Source organism: Indicator indicator, chromosome 3 (genome assembly GCF_027791375.1).
Source record: "Indicator indicator isolate 239-I01 chromosome 3, UM_Iind_1.1, whole genome shotgun sequence".
NCBI lineage: Eukaryota > Metazoa > Chordata > Aves > Piciformes > Indicatoridae > Indicator > Indicator indicator.
In genome coordinates, this window is record NC_072012.1 from 31596295 (window position 1) to 31608481 (window position 12187).

Sequence of the window (12187 nt, forward strand, 5' to 3'; positions counted from 1 at the left end):
CAGTAAATGCAGGAGTAGGGTACTTAGGGTAGGGGAGTTTGTTTGGGTTTGTTGGTTTGGGGTTTTTTTGATTGATTGGTTGTTTTAGATATGGACCTGATGTTGATATATTTGGAGCTGTCCCTTGCTGCTAATGTCTAATGACATTATCAAATAACATTTGCAACCTGCTGTAGGTGAACCTGCTTTAACAGGTCCCTTCCAGCTCTCACTACTCTGTGATTCTAAGAGATGGCCTAAACCGAGCATTAGTGGTGTAACTGAACGTCACTGGGAGTTACTGGGGCTGTTGACCTACTGTCCTACAAAACAGTGTACCCTGAAGGGGCACAGCTGACAGATCTCCAAAATCTATCTAGTTCTTGTGCTCTTCTGAGGTGTAGGGTTCTCCAAGAGTAATTATGAGACATTGATGTACAGTATGATTATGAGCATGTAGAAACATATAGTTTGTGAGCATATAGAGAGCTGTTAGTTTGAGGCAATGGAGGAGAATATTAGACAACCACGAAATCAGCAAATAATGGGCTAACAGTAAAGAAAATGGAGGAATCTGCCTATGAAATGGGAGGTCCTTTGTTCCAGAGTTTAATTTTTCTGTGAGAGCCAAATCATGTTTTCTTCACAGTAGCAATATTGCTTGGTGTTTGCTTGGTGGCAGAAGGAACTAATAAGGCTTGGCAGAGTTTAATCAGAAAGTTACACTAGTGGATGAGATCCTAAGAAATACTGCTGCAGGCAGGGAGGAGCCCTCAAGCTTTATGAGACTTAAAGTATCTCTCTTTCTTTCTCTCTCTGATCCCAGCCTGTGTCACAGTCCTTCTAAGATCTTTCTTACCTTTATGACCAACATGTCTCTTGCCCCATGCAGTCATCTGCCCCCTCTTGTCCCTCTGCTTTTTTCAGTATTCCTCACTATTCAGTGATAGAGACCTGCTGGAGTCATGAGGTAAGTTATTGAGTGAAGGGATTGGATATTCTCCTGCCAAGAGGAGGTATTGAAAGAGGTGGAAACGGAAGTGACTTCCTGCTCCTGTTGATATTAATAATGGTATTACTATTGGAAAGAGGCATGCACCCTTTCCCCTTGGTTCTCTGGCAGCAGTGGGCAAAGTTATGTAAGTAGAAGCCAGGGACCAGCTGGGCAAGCACAGTCAGTCCATCTCTTTTCTTATTCAGAAAAAAAAGCAAGATGTTGGCTGCCCTAGGGTACTGCCTACTTTGCCTGCTGCTGGATCTGGCTCCTTACTGGGATAATTTTCGGTACTGTCATTCTGATAAGAAGCAAAATAATCGGAGAGGCTGGGAAAGAAAACACAAAACTCATTGCAAAACAAAAAAAAAATAACTGAGAACTGTAGTTCAGCTCAACTCTTCAAATCACTCACAGTAACATATTTCCACTGACAAATCCCAGATAAATGAGAACACAACTTCAGATTTTATATAAGACATGGAGATAGAAAAGGAGAGCAAAGCTGTCACACTAAGTGTAGAATGAGACAGTGATGAAAAGTGAATGATTACCACCAGCCTGCTGCAGAAGACTGCCGGCAAGAGCTTCAAATCATGTGCTTGTCACAAAGGGTTTTTGTAGATGGTTTATCGTTTTGAACTGGTAGCTATATTTGCAGCAAGAAGCAGTATGAAGAAGTAGTTGTGCCTGTTTTTTTCGTCTGTTCAATGTCAGTGTATGCAGCGAAATGCTACTGTTCAGTCAGAAGTTTCAAAAGCTTTGACAGTGAAAAGGAGAAAATGAGATACTCAAATGCTTCAAAGTGGAGTGCAAACCAGTGTGACCTTAAAATAAAGATTAATGGAAACATGAGTCAAGTGGAGACTTAATTCAGTATTTTTCCACTATTCAAAAATGCTGAATATTTTCTCAATTATTTTTATGAATATGTATTTAAGTATTCTTCTGAATCTCTGAAAGCTACCCCTAGAGTAATAAGGAAATATGAAACAGTGTTCTTTATTAAAGAGGAGAGATGTAATTAGAGACCGGGGAGGAGAGCACAATTTTTATCAGTAAGAAATATTTTCTGGTTTCTTAATGCTTTTAACCCCTATGTGAATTCTCTCTCTTTGAAAAATAATTCTGTGAGTTTATATTAAAGTGCTTCATTTTCTTCTTTAACAAGCTAAATAAAGCACTCTTTATATGTATGTTACTGAGTAGCTAGTGGTCATTCTAAAATGCAAATGCTATAGAACAATATAGTTGGACTGAGCTTATTAAGTCTTGGACAATATTACAAACAGAAAGTTATACAGCTTGACTTGAAAACCTTCTAAAATGTTTATTACTGCCTGTGAAATATTTCTTCATTCCTTCCAGCTGTTTCCTGCCTTTAAGCCCTACTGAAAATCCTTCCAACATAGCCTGTGACCTTTTCTTCCAGAGATCAGTAAGCAGAGCCTTCAGAGAACCCCTTCAGTTGTGTGAAGCTTTGCATAGCTTTGTTGCTGTGATGCCACAGGGGGTCATCTTGCAAAATCAAGTGCTAATTTAATTTTTAAAATGTTACTGATGTGGCTTAGTTTTTAGTCTTGTGCAGTCTGATGTCTGCATGTTTTCTTATCACTGCTTTCTATTCTTTCTTGAAAGTGTCATCTTTTGGGGTATGTATAATCATGCCTGAAGATAAAATAAGGGAATGTGCAATCTTTTATCAATACAAGTGGCATTCTATTGTCACATATTTATGCAACAGAAAAAGATCTTAACTACACGAGGAGAAAATGTTTATGGAGCCAGGATTAGAAGTATGTTAAAAAAAAAAAAACAACATGATTCAATATCTGACCAAAGGAGACAAGGAACTTCACTCAAGGTTGTACAAATAAATATAAATGCTGCTCACATTATTTTTAGGCAATATTCTACCATTGTTAATTCCATAAAGTATTTTCAGTACTTGTGGATACATAATTGAAGATTACTTCCCCAAAAAATTTTTGTAACAGTTAAAAAAAAAAAAAAGTGCCTTAATTTCTAGAACTTTATTTAACAACATGGTCACATGAAAAGAGACAATGCTCCTACCTACAACCCTGTGCAGATATGGCACACCTGACTTGTGATTGCACAACACAGTGTGTAAGGAAAGTGAAGGCACACATACTTTTTTTTCTTTTCCACCTGCTGTTGCTCTCTACCTGAGATATCTGCATAAATGAGATTAATTTTTGTCAGTAATACTTTAATTAAACTGTTAGTTTTCAGTAATCATTCCTGTTACTGTTTATATGTGTAGGAATCCATGTTATTGCTCTTACATAGGAGAAAGAGTAGAATTGCAAATTTGTTCCTGCCTTATTGCTGGAAGTCTTAAGTATAAAACTACAGACTAAACTTGAAGAAATAGGGTCAGAAACAAGTGTTTGCTGTTCAGACAACTGCTGTTGAGACAACTGATCTGATGATCAGTGTGTTGTTAGCAAGTTGACCAACGCTCCTTAAGGTGTGGGGCTTTTTTCCATTGTATATCTGGTTGCTTTTTGTTGAAATGAGTATATTTACACATGGGATTTTTTTAGAGGGATAATAAGATTGCAGTTTCATAGTGTCTCATCTAACCATGCTTAGCTGGGTGTTCATATCCTCCCTACTATATCTTCTGAGGGTAAATTCTCTTTAGGATTTAGCTTCTTGAAAAGGATCTTTTATTGGATGGATTTCAACTGTTCTTTCGACTGAAGTTTTTTACTTACAGATAAGTGCAGTGAAATCCAGCATTAACCTTAGAGGAAGATGAAGTAGAATTGTTCAGCCTGCTTTTGACACCCAGACTTATTTTCTTTAAAACACAAATACATTTTATGCAACATTTACAAAAGCAACGTCATATGTTAGAAAACCTCTGTATATTATTTGTATGATCATTTCAAAGGCTAAAGCCTGAGAGACATAATTGTCTTGATGTGAGCAATATTGAAAACTTGCTGAAGGTGAACATGATCTTTTAATGAGTATTTTGGAATTTTAGGGAAACCAAAAGAGATAAGAATCGTGAAAGGAAACAAAGGCTAACTACTTGCACAAACTAGATGTGATTAAATTGCATAATGATTATTCATCTTTGTGTCTTTAAAGAACAAACACTATTGTGGCTTTCACCTTGTCATATGTCAGTAAGTCTGTCTTTTTTGAATTGTCATGATTGTAGCAATTCACAAAATAGGGTGGAAGAAATTACCTTTCAAAAATTGGATGCTATGAGCAAATATAATATATATATCGGTCTAGTATTCATCTGTGAAGAGGGAAGAAGAAATTGCCAGTAGAAAATTATCTGATATTTTCTTGGTTCTGCAAAGGAAAAATGAAGAAGAAAAAGTACACATTTATCCCAGCCTGTATTCTGGTTTAATGATGGCAGACTTTCACAAAAGAAGCATGGATTCAGATGAAAATTTACATGATCATTTTATTCAGTTATTCTTTATGTCTGGTCAGTTGCTTGCTTCTTTAAAGAAATAGTACTTAACCAGCTCAAATATAAAAAGCAATATGATATCCACAAGAAAAAGATACAAGATTTCTCAAATAAGTAAGTTTCTGTGTTATGTTCTGCCATTGGTTGCTATTTTATATTGTATAAGAGACTTTTCTTTTATGGCAGACAAATATAACTTGCATACAGACTCTTCGTATTAAAAGAAATCTGAAATTTGAAACTAGCCTGGATAATAACCTGAGCAACCTGATTGAAACTGGCCTGGCTCTGAGCAGATGACCTCCAAAGGTTCCTTGCAGCCTAAATTAATTCCCAAATCATTCTCTTGTAAGTCTGTCTACCTAAGGGACTTCTGAAAACCACTGCTGTTAGAAGGGAATATTCACTTGCAAGATCAAGTATTTCGTGGCATAAATTGCGATGAGAGGAGGAAGGAGGTAATTAAAGTTGGTTGTAATCTCTATTTTGATAGTTAGCAATAAACATAATCTTTCTGCCTCCAGGGTGTATCACCTTTTTTAGTTTTGTTTCCTCATCTTTTTGATTGTTCTAGCTAAGTCCTGGTTATTCTTCTTGCTCTTATGTGATCAGCATGCTAATAATTGACTGAAAGCAGTCAGGGCTTCTGCCCTGGTGCGATGTTTGTACTTCTGAAGAATTGGTGCTCTGATTTGGTGCACCACCTTCTGCTGCTTGGCTTAGACCCCAGGCTGAAAGGCAGGGGGATGAATGCCTTACGATTAATAGGTTCTCTGTTGAGAGTTGGGATATTAACCCTCCCACCTTCCTACTCTCTCTCTCTCTCTCTCTCCCCCACTGACAGGGGATAACAGAAGGAAAGTAGAGAATTTTAGCTGAGGTACACATGATTTACTACTCTATCGCAGGGATATCAGATTACAGCAGAAGAGACAGGGGGAAAAACAAAAAAAACCAAACCAAACCAAACCAAACCAAACCCAAACCAAAAAAAAAAAAAAAAAAAAAAAAAAAAGGAAAATACCTGAAAACATCCATAGAGGAACCTGTGCCATGCTATCTGCACAAAAATGGATACCAGAAGAAGAAAGCCCAGCCCCTGCCCCGGAACAAGGAATTTTACAAACTACGAAGCATCCCTGGAGCCTCACAAATCCCAGAAATGCCCACTTCTCTAATGCAGCAAGCATTGCTCAGAATGGTGTAGGATATATAGAGATTTTCAGCTCAAACACCCTTTCACTATAACAATCAGGAGATGGAGAAAGGCTGTTTACACACTGCTTAATATACATTATATATCTGTTTCTTATTCCCACCAATCCACAGCATATATGACTAATATTTCGCAGATGGACATACACGTCCTCTGACATTGTGCTCAAGTACCTATAGATGTGTGATACAGCTTCAGACTGGGAGACATTTGGCTATAAATTGTGTGGCGTTAAGCCAAAGCCAATTAAATCTTACTTAGAAGAAAAATGTTTTCTGTCAGGCTAAGCCTTCATACTATTGTAAAAACATGGTCACTGGCTGGGCTAAAGGCAGCCTGTAAGGTATCATGTAGAGGGATGGTGGTGGTTAAAACAAAAAAAAATAGATGGAGTAGGGCGGGATTATCTCAATTTTTTCCTCCAGTCTCCTTCTGGAATACTTTGGTAGAGTGGATTTGGAAGTTTTTTATTCAAAGTCACCTATACCTGCCTCATCTTTGGAAAATGTAAGTCTTGTTTGTGGGCAATAGCTGACACGAAAACAGTTCCTGTGGATTTCTCTGAAATTTTGATCTGATCAGAAGGTCTCATTTTACATTTTCAAAATATACTGTTCTAGTATCTTGGTTTGAAGAGACCTTTCAAAAACTTTATGATGTTTGTTGTAAGCAATATAATGCAGGTACATTCAAAACAATTGCTAAACATTTGAACTGGAACAAGTTTTATGTTTTTATTTAGTTTTGGGTTGTTATTTTGGGTGGAGAGGAAGGTTGAGGAAAAGGTCTAAAAAAAGAGAAGCTCTGGCTTTTGAGTCCTGTTCAGGATGGGAATACTTTGTACATCTCAAATGTTCATGACATTCTGAAAACTGTTTTACACCCCACCATGGGCGGGCTCTTCTTTGCTGTCACTGTGCTAGTATGTGCATTGGTCCTCAGAGGTGTTAAGAGGTCTGGTACTTTCAGAATACAGAACAGATGAAGGCAAAAAAAAAAAAGATCCTGAAATTTCTCAATACCTACGTAGCATGTAAGGTGTGGGTCTACAGGTTAATGCGCCTGCTTGAAAACAGTACCAGCAGATTGAGAGTAGGAGGACAACAGAAACAAAGGCAGAGTAATGTGGACAGCTGATATGAACAGTAAGAGTCAGAAAGAAGAGTAAAAGATATTTCAGAATAAAAGAGAAGTGGTCTAATGCCAGTTGGAATACTGAAATTTTCTCATTTGATTCCTGGGATGTCCCTGGCATTCTGTGCAGGCTCAGAAAGTCAGTCTATTTTGTGAATTGTTTTCCCACATCTTTAGACTGAGCTGACAACATCTATCTGGTTCATCAAAGTACTGTCAGTTTCTCAACATTTGTACAACATTTTGAAAGTTTGAAATGTCACATAAATACTAAATAACATTAAATAGGACTTAGGAAGAAGTTCTTCACCGTGAGGGTGGTGAGATGCTGGAACAGGTTGCCCAGGGAGGTGGTGGAAGCTGCATCCTTGGAGGTTTTTAAGGCCAGGCTGGATGTGGCTCTGAGCAACCTGATCTAGTGTGAGGTGTCCCTGCCCATGGCAGGGGGGTTGGAACTAGATGATCCTAGAGGTCCCTTCCAACCTTAACAATTCTATGATTCCATAAATAAATAGAATTTGCAAGCTTTAGCAATGCTGTGATGGATTTGTAATTATCTTTTTCAGTGCAAAAGTGAACTAAATATGCATATAGAAATTTGGAGACATAAATGACCATGTTTTGCCTTACCGGTGTCCATCACCAGACCATAGCAGGGTTTGAAATTTAGTGGGAAATGGGAGTTAATGCCTCTCATGTATCCTTCACACAGTATGTAGCAATGGTTAACCATACCTGGCAGTCTGTCAGTCTTGTTCCATGACCTTGAAAATCTTCACCCTTACTTGTCATGGTTGCCTCTGTTGAAGGTGAGATGAGAAAGCATGGGACTTGTCTGTACTTCTACTGTAAAAGGATATTATTACTCGTTTAGAACTACTTTCAGTCTTTCAGTCATTACTTTTTGCAATTTAATGTACTTGCTCCAATGGAGGAAATTTTTCTCCTTGTACCTCCATCAGAATAAATGACTACTTTTCAGAGAGCGAAATAAGAAAATGTAGGTTTTTTTTGCTTTGCTACTTAAACCACATTATAAGCCTTTTGGAAAGGTACAAACTCTCTTGTGGCTTCAGACATGAATTCCAGATCCCACTGATGTAATGAAGAATAGATACATAAATATAGATAGATGGGGGGGGGGAGGAATGGTTGTACTGTTGCATATAAGGAATAATTATTGCCCTATTAAGTCATTGATGCTGCATAATAAAACTATATTGGTCGTGCAGGAACATTTTGAGAACTTTCATTAAAGGGAGAAGTTGGAATCATCCTACGTATATTAGAGAGTGTTTTGATTGTCTTGAGCTTAATGATGGTGACAGTAGAGTTGAAGTGTTATGGGTAAAAATCAGGGGGAATGCCAGCAAGGTAGATATCCTGGTGGGAGTCTGTAATAGACAGATTATAGATACCTATTTTTCTACGGTTAAAACATGTTTCTAAACAAGGTAGAAACAACAAAGTCAGTACAGATTCTTGAAATAGTTAAGATAGGGAGATGTTACAGAGATATGAACATTGTATTTCCAGTACAGCTTTGAGATGTGCAAAGGCAAGCTGCTGGTATATCTCTTAATCCTGTGGAGCAGTCAGACACTTAACTAACTGGTTTTGGTGGGTGCTCCTGCTCGTTCCAGCTCTGTACCACATCCCTGAATGTATAGGGAATAAATAACAGTAAGAGGCCTTCTGACACAGTTTTCTTAATGAAGAATTAAGAAACTTCTTGAGATAGTTTTATTTAGATATAAACCAAGAATAACACCTAAAAAGATGCAAAAGGAAGCACCAAAGAGAACAATACACTCTGGTATTGGTTTCAAAGAGGAGAAGGTTTCCTAACTGCTGTGGAAAATCAATGCCTAACAGTGCAAAATTTTGCAGAGTTGATAGTCTGTCATAAAGAAAACATTCTAATAAGTAGGGCTAAAATAAAATTCCTAGATGTTTACTTAATATAATACATTTTATGATGGTCACTCCCATTTAAGACTGGAGATTTAAGGTCTCGTAAAGAAAAGTTTTTCCTAACAGAGACCATGATTAGAGTGGAAAACATGAGAGAGAAAAATTCACTGTTGTTTCTAGTTTATGAAATGTGTTCCAAAATGACATGGATAAATAAACTTAGATGGGGTTCTGTGATAGTGATAAATCTTTATCTGAAATAAACATCCACCTCCTTTCTGGTAATGGGCATAGTCACAGCGAAGAGAAAACAACTTTTGTGAAGGACTCTGCCACTAATTGTGGTATTAGCCCACATACTTCTGGCAGCAGTGTAAATATGGTGAAAAGACTGGAACTTGTAGTTGAACGTGATCAAACATCAAATCATTGTAGTTTCTGTAGTAAAAAGAATGAATAGGTGAAAACAGAAAAATAAGGTATGCAAAGGAAAGTAACATGGTAAAATGAGAGCCCGAAGTGACAGCATTTTATTTTTTTCAGACTTAAAATTGGTGTTTTAGAGAGCTCAAGCATGCTACATGGCCTGCAGTTGACAGTGCAGTGAGTGACACTGCAGCATTTAGCACTGAAATTATTGTTAATTTTGATGACTTTGCTAGCAAGATTTTAAAAAATAAGAACAGACAGTACTGGGAATTATTTTATAATATAACTACTGCATGAGATCCAGACATGCTTTGACAAAACTGTTCCAGTGCTGTTTTGCCTCATGTTTAGGTGGAATTTCCTGTGTTCCAGTTTGTGCCCATTCCCCGGTGCTATTCCTGGGCACCACTGAAAAGAGTCTGGTGCCATCCTTTAATGCCTGCCCTTTAGATATTTCTGAGCGTTGAGAAGATCCTCTGTCAGTCTCATCTTCTCCCAGCTAAACAAACCACAGGTCTCTCAGCCTATCCTTATCCTTATCATCCTTATCCTTATCAGAGATGCTCCACTTCACCTTCATAGCCCTCCACTGGACTCTATCCAGTAATTTCTTGCCTCTCTTGAATGGGAGTGCCAGAGAGGGACAGTGAAGCTAACAAAGTGCTTCAATTGTGTTTGTGATTGCAAGGCACGATCTTACAGGGGAGATTGAAGATGCAACTCTCTCATCTTTTACAAAGATGCTTTTACCTTGAAAATCTCATTTCTGTATTGTTTTAAAACCTACCCCTGGGACCACCGTTGGGAAGAGCAGCAGTGCTATTTGTTGTCTTATCCTGCAACTGCAGTACCTATCATCACATCACACAACAGGTTTTCTCCCTCTCAGGAACATAATTTCTTGTCATAGTCCTTGTTTCAATTACCATTTTAGCTCAGGCTAATGGTATGTCCACCACAGACAGAGTGAGCAAGAATCTATCTAATCCAGGCAAAGCAGAGAACACAAAGCATAACCTAAAATTCAGCTAATTTTCAGTGAACCTCACTTTCATCATCTGGCATGTGTTCAGACACCTGTAGGACTGATTTATACAGAACTGCTGCTTTCCTGAAGCCTTTAGGTGTGGTTGCATATTACTTTCTAGGTTTTGTGTTGGAGTCTGTAACTCATGTCAGATGGAGGATTTTCTCTTACCTGTTAAGTTCCCTTTAATGGAGGATTACTACTATATGTTAATTTTTCCAACAATGGAGAGTCCATGTACATTTTTCTTGAATATAAAAATGAAAATACTGCTTTTAGCTTATGTAATACGTCCTTTCATAGAGCATATTCTTAAGATCACCTGTTTTCCTTATTTCTTTATTTTATGCTAACTGTAATGTCTCAGGTAGTTGAAAAAAATAAGAGAAACTGGAGTTGCACTTTTTGAGTTTTGTTTGTGCATAGTAGGATAATCAGAATCAGTATCATCAATGCAATGAGTACTATGCAATTGTTTAGCAAAATGGAATAGATTAGCAGAGGAATTTGCAATCTCATTCATGTAACTTTCCTTTTTTTTTTTTTGTACCACTGTCACACAGAGCAGGGTAAAATGCTGACAAACCAAGTGTCTTAACTGAGATAAGGGATTTACAACTAGAAGTTTGTCTGTCTAATTTAGATTCTCTAAAAGAATGAAGGCTTATGTGATAATTGTCCTGCAGAGTTACAGTCACTCTGATAAATAACATTTTTCCCATTTTTGTATTTGTTTATATTTTTCCTACATGGTTATACTAAGATATATCATCTCACAGAAAAAAAAAATTCTGTGGTCAAGTCTTTCTGCATTGTTTGCTTATCTAAAGTTAAACACATAAATTGTCTTTTAGAAATTGAGACATTATTCTTTGCTGGATTAATTTGAATTTTATGCACAAGATAATGAACTCAATGTATTTAATAGAAAAAAAAAACCCTTTCTTTCTCTCTCTTTCTTTCTCTTTCTTTCTTTCTTTTTCTTTCTTTCTTTCTTTTCTTTCTTTCTTTTCTTTCTTTCTTTTTCTCTTTCTTTCTTTCGTTCTTTCTTTCCTTGATTCTGTTTTTCCCTAGGAAGATAAAATTTCAATTCTTTGGATTTTGCCATTTAAAAATTTGTGGTTGGGTTTTTTTGGTGACAAAATTCATACAGAAAAATCCTGACTTGTCTTATCACAGAGAAAAGACAGTTTCCCCATGTAAATATTTAGTTTTGGAAGATCAAAAATATACCTTCCCTCTCTGTCTTGCCCTCTTCCCACAAAAGTTTGGAAATTAAGTTAATAATAAACATTCTGTTCAAAATACTGCAGTCCTCTCACTCTCAGGCCTGTTCTGAGCCACAGTTAAGCTCTCTTCTTTTATTTATTGCAGATGGGGAACTCAAGGGGATTTCACCACTACTCACCCTCGGCCTGTTGTCAAAGTAAAACTTTTTACAGAAAGCACTGGGGTGCTGGCACTTGAAGATAAAGAACTGGGAAGAGTGAGTATTATATGTTGAAACAAACAATGTGTGAGAAATGCTTAGAAATGCATGTATTGATCAAATGTGCCATAAGATGGTATCAGATATTCGGTGCAGGACCTGCTTTGCTGCAGGTACTTGTACTATATAAATCTTTCTTTCCTTTTCAGATTTTCCTTATCCTCACAGGATCATTTATCCTTCTTAGGCAAAAATCAGGATCTAGAGGGTAGAAAGTATCATAGAAAAAGGAGGGTAGTATGATCAAGGCTGAGAGGGTCTACAAATGTTGCCAGCCATTTTCTGTTGCAATTCTCCCCTCTGACATGTACCACTTAAAGGAGAGCTCACTTTCTAATGCTCAGCTCTGCAGAGATGTGGCTGTTCCACTCTCCGGCAACCTCCTCTTGTTGGGAAGAGCAGGGCTTCCCCCCACTTCGTGTCCTCCAACTGCAGACAGCTGCAGAAAGACAGATTCTTCAACACATTGGATCACTTTACAAGGTCAGGATTGTGTTCCCAGTATTACTTCTCTCATGTTCTTCTAAGAGGCTTCC

General features: G+C 37.5%; 1 protein-coding gene across 13 annotated transcripts in view; it reads left to right on the top strand.

The window, feature by feature from the left end:
• The window catches only part of CADPS2 (calcium dependent secretion activator 2), a 275871-nt gene that overhangs the window by 117388 nt on the left and 146296 nt on the right, over positions 1-12187 (top strand). For all 13 annotated transcript variants that reach the window (XM_054399799.1, XM_054399797.1, XM_054399808.1 and 10 more), the window contains exon 7: positions 11537-11648. In XM_054399799.1, coding sequence (XP_054255774.1) covers positions 11537-11648 — 112 coding nt within the window. The remainder of the gene's footprint in view (positions 1-11536; positions 11649-12187) is intronic.